Here is a 20,171-nt window from a genome sequence, read left to right on the forward strand (position 1 = left end):
ACAAAACTACTGTTTTATTTATATGCCCTCTCTGATTATATTACACACCAATGGAAAATTAAATCTGTTTATCACAGCAAATCTGCATGACCAGGGTTTTCAATATATTATTAACAGTAGCTAAAATAAGGAATCAACCTTGCTTTCCATTAACAGGTAACAAAAATGTGTCACAGTAGAATACTATTCAGTCATTAAATAGAAAAGCAATATTCCATCATCTGCTGAAATTGGAAGAAACTAGAAAATATCATAGGATATATTCAAAATATAAGTAAGCACATATTATTAGTCAAATGTATTATAAAAGATGAAAACGTTTCACAAATGTTGCTTTATCAAAATTTTGTCATTTCTAGAATATATGGCATTCTGATTTAGCAGAAGACAAATTACATAATATTAGTTTCCTTTTAATATGGAGATTACATTTCTTAACTACAGTGATTAATTACATCAAAAAGTTTGGAAAAGAGGAGGATCATATAACTTGGGAAGACAGTTACCCTAGTAGATGGATGACATTAGGTAATTTTGAAGCCCCTCTTTAACAGGTTTTTCCTGGTAAAGTAAGGATAATCTTCTGTTTCATAGAATAGGAAGGAGACAAAGTGAAACAAATGTTGACATAATATTGTTGTGTTGATACAAAATTCTGGTAGCAGGATGCCAAGTGTACTCATAATCCCAGGGCTTTCAATTTTAAGCATGAAGCCCCAAGAGACGAGCAGTATTTAGCACATCATCTCTTGTTAAATAGCAGCCACAGAGTTGGCGGTAACCAGTGAATGATTCCCTGCCATGAAGGATTCGCCAATTGTCTATAAACAGTACCTGTGAATGTATAAAAAAAGAGAGAGAAAACAATCAAAACTAGGGAAAATCATAGGGAACTTAAACCAGAAGAGCTCACTGAAAGATAAAGCTTTAGATTGTTCTATTAGTTACATTTGATGAAATATTTTTCTTTTGAAGTTAAGCAAATTAAAAAGAAAATAAGATGTTTCTAACCCCATAGCAGGCTAAATAGCAATTAAAAAGAAAATAGTTTATAAGCTCTGTGCACCTGAGAGCTTATACTCTTTGTGTAACTATCATTTCTTCAAAGTTAATCATGAAATTGTGTTTTTCTATAATCCTCAGTTTATTATTTCTCAATTATGTTTTGTGTAAAGCTGAAGCTATTCTTTAGAGGAAATATCAATGCTTAAAATGGAATTATTAAGCTGAAAGGATCTTAGTTAAATCCCTTCATAATTACAATAAGTGTCTGATGTTTAGAGATGACATGGTGCCTGTTTACAGATCATCAGTGAATAAATGGCAGGGCCAAGAACAGTACCTGAGACATAAGAAAAAATATTGTAATATGGTGATGCATATTAAACAAGTATCATTCTTCATTGATTTTATATGGCAAGTTTATTTGATATCTTTATAGAATTTAAGGACTACCTTTCCAGGCTTCAGTTTGACCCAAAGCTCATTCTCAGGCCTTCTCAATTCAGTTGTTAGGGTTCGGTGTGCTGTATACCAACGATGAACAACATCATAAGGAACAGTGTTGATGACAGCCCGGTCATAGTTGTTGTACCTTATATGGAATCATGAGAAATAAAGATCTCAGACACATGATAAAGACATTTACTGTTTACTTAACTGTTTTAGATAATACTGTCTCTGTTCCACACTTGAAACAACAATGAATCAATACATACTTAGGAATACAGCACCAGAGATAGGAATTCTACTATCTACTGGTCATATTTTGTTTTTCTTTGGAAATTCTGGTGGCAGGGAGTCAAAATTAAGTTCCAGTTGATTTTTCCCAACTCAGAATATGTTTTTTTTTAATCTGAAATGTGTTTCATGGAGAAAGTACTTCTTTGTCAAAGGGCATAAAATCAAAAGGAGATTTGAACTTTTTATATTAAACTAAGGAGGGCAAAATAAGCTGTGTAAACAAGGATATTTAACAAAACAGAACGAGATAATTCCACAAGTATTTCCTTTTGTGAGAAAAATACTAGCTATAACACAATAGACAGAGATCTTAACAGAGACTGTCATTTATTCAACACTGGCACTTACATGAGCACTTGCCATTGCCAAGGAGTTTATTAAAAAATAAATATGCAATGATGAACATAGGAGACATGATCCCAGCTATTGGGAAGTTTATATTCTATTGAAGATGCAAGTTTATAAATACAACAAATATAAATAAGATAGCTTCAGTTAGCTACAGATGCTGTGTGAAAACACAGTGACATGTATTTAAGGGTAACTGGAAAATTTGTTTTTGGGTACTGAAGGAATTTTAGGAGAAATGACACTTGAGCTGGTGCCTGTATGAATAGAAATCCAGTATATGACAAGCTGAAGGAAGTGCAGACTAGGCAGAGAGAAAAGCAAATACAAAGTTTTGGGTTACAATGGCACACTATTATGTTCACAAACCACCAGGCAGGCCATGTGATGGTATGGGAGGTCCTTCTGTGTATGTGTTGCTTTTATTGGTTAATGAATAAAGAAACTGCCTTGGCCTGCTGATTGGGCAGAACTTAGGTAGGTGGGGAAGATGGAACTGAATGCTGGGAGAAGGAAGGCAGAGAGAAAGAAACCATGGAGCCACTGGAGAGAGACGTGATGAAACTTTGCTGGTAGGTCACAACCTCGTGGTGATGCACAGATTAATGGAGATGGGTTAAACTAAGATGTAAGAGTTAGCTGATAAGAAGCTAGAGCTAATGGGCCAAACAGTGATTTAACGAATACAGTTTCTGTGTTATTATTTTGGGTCTAAGCTAGCCAGGTGGCCAGGAACAAACAAGCAGCCCCTCATATATTAAATAAGTAAGGAGAATTATGATTGAAGAAATCAAATAGAGGAAGTAGCTAGGGGCAAGATCATATATATAGTCATGTAGGGTATGGTAAATTCTTGGAATTTATCTGCTTAGTTGATGTAGGAGGGTCTTCTATCTATCTGTTGCTTTCATTGGTTAATTAATAAAGAAAACTGCTTGGCCTGATAGGTCAGAACATAGATAGGCATGGAAGACAGAACAGAATTGTGGGAAGAAGAAAGCAGAGACAGATGCCATGCTTCTCCTACCCAAGATGGATGGTGGTTAGACTCATGCCGGTAAGCCACAGTCAAGTGGCGATACACATTAATAGAAATGGGTTAATCAAGATGTGAGAGTTAGCCAGTAAGAGGCTAGAGCTAATGGGCCAGGCAGTGTTTAAATGAATACAGTTTCCGTGTAATTATTTTGGCTAAAGCTAGCCGGTGGCTGGGAGCTGGGTGGCAGGAAGTGGCCCGCTGTTCCTTCTACACTTATGAAGACCACTAAAAATCCTTAACTAAGACAATGTTTTTCTGTCCAGCTGTGGTGCACATACCTCTAATCATAGCATTAAAGAGGCAGAAGCAGGTGGATCTCTTTCAGTTTGAGGTCAGCCAAGGCTACATAGTTGTGCCCTGTCTAAAAGAAAAAGAATAAGGGAGATTAATTTTTACTGAAGTATGCGACATATAGAAAAACACAGAAAATAAATTTTGATGAATTTTCATGATGGGGTGACATTCATATCACTACTAATGAGATACCAATTATTACCATAACACTGTAGCATTTTCTTGAGCCTCTTTCCAGTCACATTCTTTCTCCTAGCCAAGGGTAATTACCTTCCTGATTTCTAGCACTAAACATTGTTTATAAAAATTTTATAAAAATTAAATCATATGGTATCTCCTCTTTTGTATCTCTCATCTTTCATTTGATATTATATTCATGAAATTTATCATTTAGAAGTATTCTTTATTGGTGAATTATGGAATTTAATTGCATGATCATACCATAATATATTCATTCTGTTAATGAACATTTGAGTAGTTTCTACTTTGGAACTCATAAATAGTGCTTCCAAGAACATTCTATTATGGATCTTGGTAAATGTATGTATTCACTTTGCTTGGTAGAAAGTTAAGGATGGAATTTCTGGGTTGTAAGGTATGTGCTGTGGAATATTAGTTTAATAATTCAAAGATGTGTAGCATTCTTTAAAGTTGCATTTGTTTAACTCTGTAAAGCTGTGTTACTCTTCCTGCCTAAAACATCTGATTTGTTTAATAAAAAGCTAATCATCCAATAGCTAGACAGGAGAAATAAACAAGAGAAGAAGAGGGAGGAGGGAGAAAAGGAGAAGGAGAGGAAGTTGCTAGGGGCCAACCACCCAGCCACACAGTCAGCCATGGAGTAAGAAGTAAAGTAAAGAAAGACATACAGAATAAGGTAAAAAGTCTAGAAGCAAAACATAGAAGAAGAAAAATGGATTAAATTAAGTTAGAAAAGCTTAATTGAAACAAATCAAATTAAAGCCAGACATTCATAAGTAAGATAAGTCTCCATGCATTTATTTGGGAGCTGAGTGGCAGGTCCCTAAAAGAGTAACAAACAACCAACTACATTTTGGCGTTCCAATGTGAAGCTTGATTTTCCATAGGGCCTGAGAAAGCTTTTTTTTTTTTATTTAAAAAATTTCCACCTCCTCCCAGCCTCCCATTTCCCTCCCCTCCCCCATCTCTTCTCCCCCTCCCTCTCCATTCCGAAGAGCAGTCAGGGTTCCCTGCCCTGTGGGAAGTCCAAGGTCCTCCCCCCTCCATCCAGGTCTAGGAAGGTGAGCATCCAAACTGGCTAGGCTCCCACAAAGCCAGTACATGCAGTAGGATCAAAACCCAGTGCCATTGTCCTTGGCTTCTCAGCAGCCTTCATTGTCCGCCATGTTCAGAGAGTCCGGTTTTATCCCATGCTTTTTCAGTCACAGTCCAGCAGGCCTTGGTGAGCTCCCAATAGATCAGCCCCACTGTCTCAGTGGGTGAGTGCACCCCTCACGGTCCTGACTTCCTTGCTCATGTTCTCCCTTCTTCTGCTCCTTATTGGGACCTTGGGAGCTCATTCCGGTGCTCCAATGTTGGTCTCTGTCTCTATCTCCATTCATCACCAGATGAAGGCTGAGAAAGCTTTTTTTAAAAAGGACATGGCTCCTTTAAGAGTTTCTGATGTACAGTGAACCCTTGAGCAGCCAGTACATTAAGTAGGAACAAAAATCTAAGTAAAAAAATGCCTGACACATTCAGAACACTGGCATTACAGAGCTGGGGGACTGAATGTAGTACTGGGTCACAGATCTCCAACCGGGTTTATGAGCTTTAGGCTTGGCTTTTATGAAACTAAGAAGAGGGTGGAGCCAGTGCCAAAGCCTTAGTGGAGTTCCTAGCTGCTCCTTTGTTCATGAGGTCAGAAAATAATAGAGATAAGCAGAAACGACAGAGTCAGTATGGAAGAAAACTCTTAACAGGTTCCAGTATGTTTAAAAATGTGCATAGGCTTAAGAAAGAAATGAGAAAGAGTATAGACAGTTATAGGAAGAAATAGTTTAAAAATAATAAAGTCTTTAAAGAAAGAGTAAAAGTATTATAAAAAAGCCACATAACAATGGAAAATACACAGGGAGTCTGAATGTTATATAGTGTTGTGTTGATTTTGAATTTTTTGATTGCTGATGAGCAAACAACAACTGCTATAAGAGACATGGGATTGAAAGAGGAACAGCTGAAATAAAGCAGCCTGGATATTTTAAGAATGTCTTAACTTTAAAATGGAACTCAAAAAATGCAGTTTGGAGAAGAGGTTTTGCTTTTATTTCTACAGTAAATGAGAGGCTGTGGATTTCTTCAGGGTTGATATAAATCAGGTTTCATGGTGGGAGACCTCCTGAATCTTGACAGGTGATACCTATCAACAAAGGTTACAGCTGGTCTTCCCAGGACTTGGTCATTACCTCAATTTTCATAGGGACCCTAAAGATGCCTTCACCTAGAGAATTGGAAGCAGTCTGGAGAACCTGATGCCCACATTACCAAGAGATAGGATAGTTAGTTGGTTATTTGATGAGTTATTGATGTTTGTTATCATTTAGGGGAATATAGAAATATAGAAGAAAAAGATAAATTTTAATCTCAACAATAATTTTTTATTGGTATGGATTTTGGTATGTTGATACAAATTTAAAGTTATTTTTGTTATACTGTATATATGTTTCTACTCTTGTTTGGGGTATTGTGCTTATGCAGCTCATTTAAAAATGAAAATGTATAATTAAGAAATGAGGTTGGTAGTTAATCTATAATAATCAAACTTGTAGTCATATTAGGTATGTTTTCAAGGTCAAATAGGTATATTTTAGACAGGTAGATGAAATACTTCAAAGACATATAGAACATAGCATTTAAAGATGTTTAACAGCCTAAGACTTTTCATGATAATAAGACACATCTTCTCCGGGCACCGCTAATTTACTTCATAAAAGGATGATGGGCACAAAAGAAAAACCCACTCCATATACAGTTTGCTTTCAATGTGGCAAGGCTAGTCATTTGGGCAAGAAACGGCTTTTGCCTTGACTATTGATAGTATGCTGTACAGACTCAACAAACAAGACACAGGAAAAAAGTGTTGAACTTGGCCAAGACAAGGTAAGAGAGTTCTTCAAGATTTGTGCTTCACAGAAGAGCCTGATAGATAATCTGCAGGACCCAGGGGTAAGCAACTGATGAACTTTGCCAATATAAGGCAGGAGATTCTTTCACATTTCCTGTTTCACTGAAAAGCCTGCCAGATATTCTAGGTCTGTAGGCCAAAGACAGATGCAACAATGTTGCAGAGGGAATTTGGGTGATTGTCCAGGAGGACAGATGTTTCTGTTGTTAGGTTACATCCTGGGGTCTCTGATGGAGTTAAAGTCTAAATAGTTAGAGTTATAGTTTTCCTTAGTTATAGAAAGTAAATTAGCTATAAAACTTTGGAATCAATAAGATAAAATAGATAATGGAATCTTTTCTCTGAATTTGCTAAATATAAAATGGACTAAATATTGTAAATATAATTTTTACTTGATAACTGTTTTTGTTGTATGTAGTTTTACTATGTTAAAGTTAAAACTTCAGTTTTATTTAGACAAAAAAGGGAAATGTTGTAGAATATTAGTTTAAGATGTATTACACTTGTTTATGCTATGGAGTATTTATTTAATGATACAAAGATGTGTTTCACTCTTTTTTGTTGCATTTATTTAACTCAGTGAAGCTGTATTACTTTGCCTGCCTAAAACACCTGATTGGTCTAATAAAGAGCTGAACAGTCAATAGCTAAGCAGGAGAGGGATAGGCGGGGCTACCAGGCAGAGAGAATAGGGGGAGAAAGAAGAACAAAAGAGATCAAAAAGTGAGAAACGTAGGACAGGAGAATGCCAAGGGCCTGCCACCCAGCCACACAACCAGCCATGGAATAAGAAGGAAAGAAAGACATATAGAATATTGGAGATAAAAGCCCAGAGGAAAAAGGTAGATGGGATAATTTAAGAAAAGCTGGCTAGAACTTCATAAGCTAAGGCTAGGCATTCATAAGCAACAATAAGTCTCCATGTATCTATTTGGAAGCAGGGTGGAGGGCCCACATAGAGTTAAAAAAAACCTACATTTTACTACAGGTATGTATTATATTGTCAGATTTTAGCAGACACTGCTAAAAAGTCTTTCTTTCAAAGAGAAATAATGGTTCTCTTCTGAATATCACATGGCATTTCTTAGTTTTAGTACACAGCATAAACAGAACCAATATTCTTTTTTCCTCATGTGTTAAATAAGCACCTGTTTAGTAGATCTCACAGAACTACTATCAGAGTATCAAATGACAAACCATAATGAATAGTGCTTCCTCCCAGGCTTTTAGGAGCCATGCGCATATGAGGAAGACAGTGAGGTGGTGTGGGACAATGGTCTGTATTCTGTCAATTATATTTTAATAAAACATTGATTGGTCAGTAGCCAGGCAGGAAGTATAGGCAGGACAACCAGACAGAAAGTAGAGGTGGGTCAATGAGACTAGGAGAATTCTGATAAGGAGGAAGTCCTAATTGGCAGTCTTGACCCAGCCACAGAAGAAGCAAGATGTGACTACCTCACCAAATAAGGTACCGAGCCACGTGGCTAACATAGGCAAGAATAATGGGCTAATATAAGTTATAAGAGTTAATAAGAAGTCTAAGCTACTAAGCCAATCTGTTTATAACTAATGTAGACCTCTTGTGACTTTGGAACTTAACAACTGTGGGAATTAGGCAGGACAGAAACCTCAGACAAAAGTGAGAAAACAGTCTTCAACAGGGTGTTGGCACTTAATATTATTTCTAGAGATATCAGTCCTATATAGTTGGTAGCTGTATAAATACTATTTTATTGACTTATTTCTCTTCATATTAGCCACCTTTTACACATAAGACAACTTGGAAAGAATAAATCTGTCACAGCTTATTATTTTAGGTAATTGGATATTTTTAACATTTTATTTGTTGGTAGTACTGTACAGATCGAATTATCTAATTCCTGTTAACACTTACTCACAAGGCTATCCTAAAAAAGTATCTATAAGCCGGGCGGTGGTGGCGCACGCCTTTAATCCCAGCACTTGGGAGGCAGAGGTGGGCGGATCTCTGTGAGTTCGAGGCCAGCTTGGTCTACAAGAGCTAGTTCCAGGACAGGCTCCAAAACCACAGTGAAACCCTGTCTCGAAAAACTAAAAAAAAAAAAAAAAGTATCTATAACAGTAGTTAAAATTAATACAACTGACAGCACTGGTAAGGAACTGGAGCAGATGCAATTTCATCCTTTCTATATGAAGATGTAAAATTGTACAAATAATTTGGCAAAACATTGTTTACTAAAACTAAACATTTGTGGACTCTGACATATCTGTACTATCCTGTGATTCTTAACACTGATTACCAACTTGATAGACTCTAGAACCACCTAAGAGATAAACCTCTGGGAAAGTCTCTGAGGGGGTTTCTGGAGAGGTGTAACTGAGTATGGAGTCCCCACCTTGAATGTGGGTGGCACCAATTCATGGGCCAGAGCCCTGGATTAAATACAAAAGAAAAAGTGCACTGAACACCAGCATTCATATCTCTCTATTCCCCGACTGTGGCTTGTAATCTTTACCTCGCTCTCTAACTATGAACCAGAATAAACCTTTCCTTCCCTGAATTGCTTTTTTAGGCATTTTGTCAGAGCAATGAGAAAAGTAACTATTACACATCCCTATGTATTCATTTAATTGAAATGAAAATATATATTCACAAAAGTATTTATGGAAAATTTTATAGCAATTTCAATCATAATGAAATCAAACTAGAAACAATGTAGACATAATTTTTATATATTATTTATATCTTATTATTTAAACCAACCAACCAAACAGTGGCTTCCTTTGGGGGTATATATGCAGGGTTTGACTGGACAATAGAAAAGTACTTCCTCTATTAAGGATAATATTTTATATATTGATATAGATTCATGACACAGAAGTATATTCATATTCATTTCTCAAACCTCCATAAGTTTATATTTAACATTTTAAAACATCACTATATGTATATTTCACTTGAAAATAGACAGGTATAGAACCATATTGAACTCTATTTTATATAAATGTTGAAGTATTTTAGTGGGAGATATATTCATATCTGTAGTTTACCTTAAAATGGTTCAAAAAACATGGTCAACTGGTGGGTGGATAGATGGTGTTTTAGTTAGGGTTTCTTTTGCTGTGGTGAAACACCATGACCAAAACAACTTGGGGAGGAAAGATTTTACTTAGCTTACACTTCCACATTATAGCTCATCAACAAAGGAAGTCAGGGCAGAAATTCAACAGGGCAGGAACCTGGGTGCAGGAGCTGAAGCTAGAGGCCTTAGAAGAGTGCTTGCTACTGGCTTGCTCCTCATGGCTTGCTCAGCCTGCTTTCTTATAGATACCAGGACTACCAGCTCAGGGGTGGCAACACCCACAATGGGCTGGATCCTCTCACATCAATAATTAGTTAAGAAAATGCCCTACAGCAGGATCTTACGGAGGTATTTTCTCAACTGAGGTTCCCTCCTCCTGGATGACTTCTAACTTGTGTCAAGTTGACATCAAAATGAACCACAATAGATGGATAGAGAAATAGAAGGTTCTATGATAAAACAAACATAGTAATATCTTAATGGTAGGATGTAGGTGACAGGCTAAGGTTTTCCGACTCTAAATGATTTTAGTCTTTCAATTTGTTAAGGTCTTCATAACAAAATGTTGGACATACTTATTTTATGTAGTAGGTATACAAGAGATGACTGAGGGATTATTTCTAGGAAGAACTTATCCAAGAAAAGTGGCTTACTATTGACATAATTTCTTCTTCCTTCCAGGTTAAAGAATAGAGATGGCAACTTATTTTTAACAATGTGTATGACTGGTATTATTATTGAAACCCAAAGACTCATGACGAACGGGTTAGGTGATTTGGTCAAAGCTGCAAAGCATTGAATGATAGGATTTTACCTTTCCTGTACTACATTGTTACCTTTTGCAGTTTTTATCAAGCTGCCTCTGTAGTCCATATCTCCTTCCTTATTTTTAATTACCCTTTGGTATAATACATATTTGCTTTATAAAAATAAAACAGGTTATTCTATTAGAATGGGAATTATATGACAGCCATGAATTTTCTCACAGTTATAGCTCTGGTGTCAAAAATAGTGCCTGTGTCTTTGGAGATACTCAAGAAATGTTTGTGGATGAACAATGCCCTGTAGATGTTAGCTTAAATGAATTAAAATAACATAAAAATTTTTGGCTACAACATGGAAAACAACTTAAAATCTAAAGAAACATGACATATCTTGGGCTGAATTTGTATAGAAACTTGAGTTGTATGAATTGAAACTACAACAGTAAGAAGGGGAAAGAACATGCAAAATTGTGTAAGTTATAAGAATAATGGGTTTTTTGAAAGATACTAAGTGGATGTAGGACTTTTCACAAGAGAATGATAACAGTAAGTAAGATTTGTATTTCAAAAATTACTTTAGGGACTGTAAGATGGCTCAGCAGGTAAAGGCAATTGCTGTACAAATATACAAACATATACATATTATACAATATATTTTAGATGCATTATATTTATACATTATATAATATATTTACACACACAAGGTCTGAGTTTGATTTACTGATCCAATTCTGAGAGAATCAAGCCCTGAAAAAAGTTCCTGTGACTTTCACACATGTGCAATGGTATATATACCCTTGCATGTTCTCACACATAAATATACATACACAATAATAAATAAAATTGTAAAATATTTCTCTAGCTACAGCACATAAAACGGATAGAAGGTGGGTAAGGGTGAAATCAATGGCACTGTGTAAAGGTGATGGTGCTCTCACACAAAAAGTAGATAGGAAGTACTGGGTACTTTGTGGAAAAATTTTTAGGTAACCTGGTTAGATTGGTTGCATAGTGTGAGGGAGATGGACTTGTTAAAGGTGGCTTTTAGTTTTTTCTTTGGGCGATTTCGTCGATATATCATCCAATGAAACATGAGCGAATATGTAGAGAGGTGAGCTTAAGGTGCGTGGAGCCTCTGAACTAGATTTTGAATATGATGCACTGTATGTTCTACAAGAAAGTCAAATGATAATTCCAAGAGATAGGTGGATACATTAGTTAAACTTACTATATAATAAATATATCACATGGAAGAACAGTTGTTTGGTACTCACCTGATCAAATAGAGCTCTTTATTCCATGGGTAGATATTTAAGACTGGCCCAATCCCAATCATGTGGTTGTGACATTCTCCAACATTTTCAATGTATTCATGCTGCAATGGCACTTTGCTGAGGAGCTCAAATTCCTCAGGTGCTTTTTGAAGCACTTGTTGTGCTGCATAGAATCCATCCACTAACAGTGTCCTGCCACCTGTTCCTTCATGCTTAAGACAATGAAAAACTTGAATGCTAAAGAAAGCAAAACAAATTCTTTTGTTCAGTGGATAAAATAAAATATATTAAAATTATAGTATATTATGTCTGAAATGATTACTAAACCTAATTTGGTGATTTTAATGAAGAAAAAAATCCATTTACTAATTGTTTCTCCCTCATAGAAAGTTGTACTGTTTTTACTCTTAAATAATATTGAAAGTGAAACATGCCCCTGGCAATGCTGAAGCAGGCATGGGCAGCCTGTTTATATTGGGTTTCATGGTCTGAGTTGATGAGGATGACTGACCAGGTCTCTTCTTCAAGGCACAGGTTCCACTGAGATATGAACTCAGATCACTGATTCAAAGTCTAGAGCATTAACCATTATTACACATTTATTTCAAAGATGTATAATATGTTATATATACACACATATATATGCCAGGGAAGACATGGGAATATAGACATAAACAAAATATGGCCTCTGTTTTGAAGAATCTTATAATCTAGTAAGAAGAGATGAAACAACTACAAATAACATTTGAATAAAAAAGTTTTACACAAGATGTAACAATCTCCATAAGAAAGAAATATATTTACTTTAGTAAGGTGTTGTATAAAGAAATGTTTTTGAGTGACGAAAGGAATAGCTTTGCCTAGTCTTAAATAATGAACAGGAATTGAACTGTTGTGTGAGAAGACCTTCTGTGTATGTGTTGCTTTTATTGAAGGAATAAAGATGTTTCGGCCAGTGGCTTAGCAGAATAGGGCAAAGGACGAATTCCAAGCAGATAGAAGAGAAAAAAAGGTGGACTCAGGGAGAAGTCATGTAGCCACTGTAGGAGATAGTCATCCCTGTGGGAACTGTGGTGGTAAGGCGACTTTGTGGTGATGCACAGATTAATGGAGATGGGGTAGTTTAGAATATAAGAGCCAGCTAGAAATATGCTTAAGCTATTGGTCAGACAGTATTACAAATAATATAGTTTTTGTGTGATTACTTTGGGTCTGGACAGCTGGGAATGAATGAACAACCTCCATCAACAGAACTGAAATGATACTGAATCATAGAGAAAGGACCCTAGGAAGAGGCAAACCATAACCAAATATGGTGCTGTAAATCCACAAGGCATATTCAAGGAAAACAGTATGAAGTACCTGTTGTCATAGCATAGACAACCACAGAATTCTCTTAAATTGTTAAATATTGGCATTTTTTAAAAGTTTAGTGTGCACCCCTCGTGGTCCTGAATTCCGTGCAGGTGGGTGGTCCTTGGACTTCCCACATGTCAGGGAACCTTGATTGCTCTTTGGGCTGAAGAGGGAGGGGGACTTGATTGGGGGAGGGGGAGGGAAATGGGAAGCGGTGGCGGGGAAGAGACAGAAATCTTTAATAAATAAATAAATTAATAAAAAAGATAAAATCTAAAAAAAAAGAAAAACAAACAAACAAACAAAAAAGTTTAGTGTGGCTGGCAAGATTGCTCATCAGGTAAAATGTACTTGCCTCTGAGCTTGATGACCTGAGTTTGATCCTTAGAAACCATGAACTATGTGGTGGTTTGAAAGAAAATGGCCCCTAAAGGGAGTGGTACTATTAGAAAGTGTGGCCTTGTTGGAGGAAGTGTGTCACTATGCGTGTGGGCTTTGAGTTGTCTTTTGCTCAAACTTCCCTCAGTGTGACTTTCAGTTGACTTCCTGTTCCCTTCTGGTCAAGATGTAGCATTCTGAGCTCCAGCACCATGTCTGCCTGCATGCCTCCGTGCTTGTCACCATGATGATAATGGAGTGAACTTCTGAAACTGTAAGCAAGCCACCCCAATTAAAGGTTTTCTTCATAACAGTTTCTGTGGTCATGGAGTCTCTTCACAGCAATAGCAACCCTAATTAAGATATAGTACAAGGAGATAAGTGACTCCCACAGGTTATCTTTTCACATACCTTTGTGTGCATTGGCACGCAAACACAAATACCCCCATCACACAAAGAAGTAAAACTAAAAAAAGATTTTGTTTTAAGGTGTAGCTCAGTTGGTAGAATACCTACCTACTATACACAAAGCCCAGGGATTAATCCCCAGCATCAGTAAGATTCATGTGTGGTGACATATGCTTGTAATTCCAGAATTTAAGAGGGGCATTCTTATCAGCTACATGGTGAATTTGAGGCCAATCTGGGACACATAGAACCCTGTCTAAACAAAACAAAACAAAATAACCACCAACCAAACCCCACCTTTCCTTAATGAAATCTCAATTTTGTTATTTTGCTTTATAGACAAAAATAATTTAAAACATTGATTTGTCAATAGTACTAAAATCTGTTGGGAATAAAGGTGATAAAAATAACTTAGAAAACCATGTACAGTTTGAAGTATAGAGAGGAATTGAGATCAGCTCTAAGTTTCTAACTTGGAAAACCTTAAAGATGATAGTGCTCTTTGGAATACAGATAGACACGTGATAAGATGATAATGAAGGTTTGAATGTATATCTGAATATGTTAACAGAAAAAAGTTCTAGAAAGTGACTATTGATTGTCTGAAATATTCAAGTAGAATTTTGAAATTCATGAGGAGAAATAAAGTTAAAAGTATTTATATCCTGCTATTACTCTCTTTAGTGTCCATCACTCCATGTCCCTCTCTCTACTTCTCTGGTTTCTGTGGTTACTCCAGATATTATATAGTCATAGCTGAAGATCTGGAGAGAAGAGCCACAGATATGAGAAAACATATGGTGTCTATCTTTCTGGGTCTTGGTCACCCCACTCAATATAATATTTCTTAATACTATCCATTTACCTACACATTTCATGAATTCATTTTTCTATACAGTTGAATAGTATTCTACGGTGTACATGTACCACATTTTCATTACCTATTCTTTAGTCGAAGGACATTTATGCTGTTTCTACTTTCTAACTATTGTGAATAGAGCAGCAATGAACATGACTGAGTAATTATTTGTGGAGTAGGAGGTTGAGTCCTTTGGACATATACCAAGGAGGAGTACAACTAGATCCTATGATAGATTTACATTTAGCTTTTACAGGATTCTCCACACTGATTCCAGAAGGGTTGGATCAGTTTGCAATTTCACCAAGAGTGAATGAGGGTTCTTTTCCCCCAGCATTTGTTGTGTTTTTTTTTTTTAAATTTTGTTTTGTTGACCTTGGCTATTCAGATTGGAGTAAGATAAAATCTCAAAGATTTTTTTTTTTAAATATCACATTTCCTCTGGTTAGTTTTATGCCAACTTGACACAACCTACAGTGGTTTGAGAAGAACAAATCTGAATTGAAAAAACTTCCATAAGATTAGTCTGTAGGCAAACCTGTGGGGCATTTTATTGATTAAGGACTGATGCGGGAGGATTCAGACGACTGTGGATGGTGCTACTCCAGGGTAAATGGTCCTAGAGTGTATAAGAAAATAAACTGAGAAAGCCAGGAGGAGCAAGCCAGTAAGTAGCATTCATCTATGGCCTTCTCATCAGTTCCTGCTTCCAGGTTCTTGTATTGTATTGAGTTCCTGCTCTAATTTTCCTCGATAGTGAACTATAAGCTGTACGATCATATAAACTCTTTCATCCTCAAGTTACTTTTGGTCATGGTGTTTTATAAGAACATTAGACGCCTTAAGACAGAGTACAAACAGTTTTTGAAATATTACTTAGTCACTTTTATTTCTTCTTTTGGAAAATCTCTGTTCAGACCCATTGTCCTACCCCTTTTAAAACTTGAGTTCTTTGTTTTATTGACTGTTTTCTGAATTATTTACATATTCTAGATATTAATCATCTGAATAGCTGGTAAAATTTTGCATTTCTTTTTCACTTGATTTTTCTCTAGCTGTGCAGAAGCTTTTTAGTTTTATGAGTTCCCACTTGTCAATTGTTGACCTTAATTTCTGGGCAAATGGAGTCCTATTCAGAATTTCCTTTTCTACACCTATATCTCATAGAGTACTGCCTATGTTTTCTTCTAGAGGTTTCAGGTTTCACATTAAGGTTTTTGATCCATTTAGAATTTGTTTTTTCTTGTTGTTTTCAGCAAGATAGTAGATATTTATCTAGGAGAATAGAAAGGTGCAAGTGATTTGAAGGGGGAAATGGGGGTAAAATGGAAGGGAGGTTTAATTGTGGAGTGGGGAAGGGGATCAATACAGAAAGAGAGGGTAAAATAACAAGGATGTCTAAAACATTCATTGATTATCTAATACCAAATGGTCAGTCCTGAAAACATACATATAAGTAACATTAACAGACTCAGAAACTTGTATTTAGGAACATACATGAATATCCACATATGCATGCTACAACAACTAATGAAAAAGAGGCCATGAATTTGAAAGAAGGCATAAAGGGGTATATGGGTGGGGGTTAGAGGGAGGAAAGGGTAGGGAGAAATAATATAAAAAAATTAAAGGCCATAAGGAACAACACTTCTATTTATTCACCTATAGCAATTTGTTTATTCACATATAGCTATAAACACACACACACGTTATCTCATTTGGGATAACAATATTCCTCCCAAGAGATACTGTATAGCACAAATAATAAAAACCCAGAGACAGATATTGGGGTTTAACCTGAAGGTCAGACAAGCAAAACTGCCAGCCACTGGCTCTTACCTCTACCTCAGTCTGAAATGGTGATCCTGCCTCTGGTAATCTCAGAATGAGACTGTGTCAGAGAGCTGTCTCCTCTCATTTTATAATCCTCTCTAGTTCTGGGATTAAAGGCATGCATGCATCACTACCACCTGTTTTTTATGGCAAACTAGTGTGGCTATGGGGATTAAAGTTATGTATCACCACTGCCTGGTCTATAAGGCTGACCAGTGATTTTCAGGTAACTCCTGATCTTCAGGCAAGCTTTATTTATTAAAATACAAATTAAATATCACTACAATACTGACTAACAAAAATCCCACTATCAGGCATAAGAAACTCCCTTTGGGGCTATTCATCAGGGGAGTTTAAGAGACTCTCAATGCAATATAGGCTATTACTATTGCCCTTGGTTGCCTCACAGAGGTTGAGGATAATTTCCTATTGCTGAAGACACCATGCACTTCAGAAACAAGAAGGTGCTATGTAAGCTTTCAAGAAATGGAAGCAATTAATATTCCCACTAAGCTGTCACACCTATGAATCATAAGGATAACTACAATAGCACAATAACCTTAAGGGTGCAAGAGTGGTACTTACATCTTTTTCTTTTTTTTGTTGTGATGTGGGAGTGTCATATATCAATCTGTTGATTTCATTGGTTAAGCAATAAAGAAACTGCTTGGCCCTGATAGGTTAAAACATAGGTGGGAGGAGTAAACAGAACAGAATGCTGGGAGGAAGAGGAAGTGAGCTCAGAGACGCCATGCTCCTCTCTCCCGGGCAGACGGCGATGCAGCCAGCCGCCAGGTCAGACATGCTGAATCTTTCTTGGTAAGCGCACCTCATGGTGCTACACAGATGATTAGAAATGGGCTAAATTAATATGTGAGAATTAGCCTAGAAGAGGCTAGATAGAAATGGGCCAAGCAGTGTTTAAAAGAATACAGTTTGTGTGTTGTTATTTTGGGGCATAAGCTAGCCAGGCGGCCGGGGTGCTGGGGACGCAGCCCCGCTGCTCCTATTACAACATTGTTGTTTTATTTAATTTTTTTTTGAGACAGGGTTTCTCTGTGTCTGTGTTCTGGCTGTCCTGAAACTCTCTTTGTAGACCAGATTGGCCTCAAACTCTCAGAGATGCACCTACCTCTGCCTCGCGAGTGCTGGGATTAAAGGCATGTGCCACCACCGCCCAGTGGTACTTAAATCTTAGGTGTAACCAACAGCTTTCTAATTGTACTTAAGGCCTCTCAATAAGAAAAAAATTATGCCTGGCACTGGAAACCTCATCAACTACCTAAGGTTATTGAGGTTGTAGATCTTAGAGGAGAGCCTACTATCACCACTTTACAAAACCAACATAATTATTAAGCGTATTCTACATATTTATTCTTATATACACAGATAAGTGTAGCTCTCACCTTCTAAAAAAACAAGAATAGAAACAAAATCAAAGAAAACTTGTTTTTGCAACAGATGGAAGCTATCACAGAAAAGTACAACCAGCCAAAATGCAGAGAAAAGTGATTATGGGGTGTGCCCAGTCTCAGTTGATACATCTACAATATAACTTCTGTATATAAAGCCTAGGCAACATAGCAGAAGAGAGAAGAGGAGGCAAAAAATCCTTTAAGAGCCAGAGAATCAAGAAATCTGAAGTGAGATTGTGTCTCCTTAAAATGACAGGGAACTTAATTCAAGAGACCTCAACAATATACTTCATAAATAAGACCCGAAGAAGTAAAACAAAATTAGACAAGCTAACATGGAAGAGGGAAATCTAATGGAGTCCTAACCCTAAACAAAGAAGTGGTAAAGAATGCTGAGATCAGGTGAAATACTTCTTCCCAGAGAAGAGACACTTAACTCGTTTATACAGGACTAAGTGGTTGGCTAGTCCTGAAATCATATACATACAAATAACACTGGGAGAATGAGTAGTTATATTTATATACCCAGGTGTGTGTGTCTGTGTATGTGCATGTGGTGGTTTGAACGCAAATGGCCCCCAAGGGAGTGGCACTATTAGGAGGTATGACTTTGTTGGAGTGGGTATGGCCTTGTTGGAAGAAGTATATTACTGTGGGCATGGGATTTGATGTTTCCTATATGCTTAAGCCACAGCCATTGTCTCATTGGTGTGGGAAGTTCTTCTGTATGTGTTGCTTTTATTGGTTAATGAATAAAGCTACGTTTGGCCAATGGCTTAACAGAGTAAAGCCAGGCAGGAAATCCAAACAGAGATGTAGAGAGAGAGTAGGCTGAATCAGTGAGATGTCATACAGCTGATGCCAAAGGAGACAGATGCCTGGGAACTTTACCAGTAAACCATGAGCTTCATGGTAAAATATAAAATAATGAAAATTGGTTAATTTAAGATATAAGAGCTATCTAGCAATATGCTTAAGTTATTGGCCAAGCAGTGTTTTAAATATTATAGTTTTTGTGTAATTATTTTGGGTCTGGGCAGTTGGGAACAAATAAGCAGACTTTGCCAACATCTCATGACCACTTCCTGTTGCCTTTGAGTAAAGATGTAGGGCTCTCAGCTACTTCTCCAGCTCCATGTCTACCTGTATGCCACCATGGTTAGATGATAATGGACTAAACCTCTGAAAATGTAAGACACTCCAATTAAATGTTTTTCCTTTATAAGTGTTGTCATGGTCATGGTGTCTCTTCACAGTAATAGAAACCCTAATTAAGATAGTGTCTTAGTCACTTTTTTATTAACATAGTTTTTATTGATTCTTTGGGAATTTCACATCATTCACCCCAAACCCATTCATTTCCTAGTCCCTTCATATTTGCTCTTCACTCTTGTAGTGTCCACCACATAAGAAAACTAAAAAAGAAATAAGATAAAAATAAAAAGTGAAAAAATAAAAATACAAATAAGAATATTAATTAAAAACAAACAACAAAAAACACAAGCAAAAAAATACCACCTTACTCCTTTGTCTTTTGTACCTCTTCATTTGTCTTAGTGGCATTGGGCTCTGTTGTATATCAAGCAACATACCGTTTTGTCCAAACAACTTTACTTGTAAATTTTCATTGTATAATATGTTGTTAGTCAGGTTCAAGGCCTCTGGCTTCTGGTGTAACAACAATACTGGACCCTCATTGAAGCTCCTTTTAGATATCATTCTGTTGCCCCAAGTTATCCTGTGGCTATGTTTTTGTAGGACCAGTCACTTTTTCCAGTAGGTCGTAGATAGGTTAGTGCCAACACAAAGCCCTGGATGGTAGTAGCTGAGTTATTCTGACTGGAGTGCTGGGACTAGCCCTATCAGGTGCAGAAACAGCTCTCCCTTGACCATGGTGAGGAAGTAGGGCTAGCTTTCCCAAGTGCAGGGGTGGGGGTATGTGGGAAACTCTATTAAAGATGGGGACAGCTCTCAGTGCCTGGGTCATTGGGTTCCAGTATCTTAGGGCTGATGAGGAGTGGGGTTAGCTCTCCTGGGCTAGTGAGGGCAGGACCAGTTTAGCATGGCCCTTGTACTTTAACACATGGTTCAACACATGGTTCACATGGGCCGCTGTGGTAACACAGGCATCAGACATCAACATAGAACCCAGTTGTGGCAGGACCAAGGACAATCAGCAGCAACACGGTCCTTGGACTCCAATTTGGCCCAGGTAGTAAGTAGTCCAGACCATGAGAAGTCACATGGCCT

General features: G+C 37.0%; 1 protein-coding gene across 3 annotated transcripts in view; it reads right to left on the reverse strand.

The window, feature by feature from the left end:
* Tmlhe (trimethyllysine hydroxylase, epsilon) overlaps positions 1-20,171 on the reverse strand; it is a 99,363-nt gene continuing 79,192 nt past the window's right edge. For 2 of the 3 annotated variants that reach the window (XM_041636647.1, XM_041636648.1), the window contains 3 exons: positions 11,673-11,909; positions 1,456-1,594; positions 1-834 (listed from right to left, as the gene is read on the reverse strand). In XM_041636647.1, the coding sequence (XP_041492581.1) occupies positions 703-834; positions 1,456-1,594; positions 11,673-11,909 (508 nt within the window). In that variant the 3' untranslated portion in view covers positions 1-702. The remainder of the gene's footprint in view (positions 835-1,455; positions 1,595-11,672; positions 11,910-20,171) is intronic. The other variant, XM_041636649.1, reaches the window with a different exon arrangement.

This window comes from Microtus oregoni, unplaced genomic scaffold, assembly GCF_018167655.1.
Source record: "Microtus oregoni isolate MIOR12 unplaced genomic scaffold, Mior012 000050F_000, whole genome shotgun sequence".
In the NCBI taxonomy this organism is placed as follows: Eukaryota; Metazoa; Chordata; class Mammalia; order Rodentia; family Cricetidae; genus Microtus; species Microtus oregoni.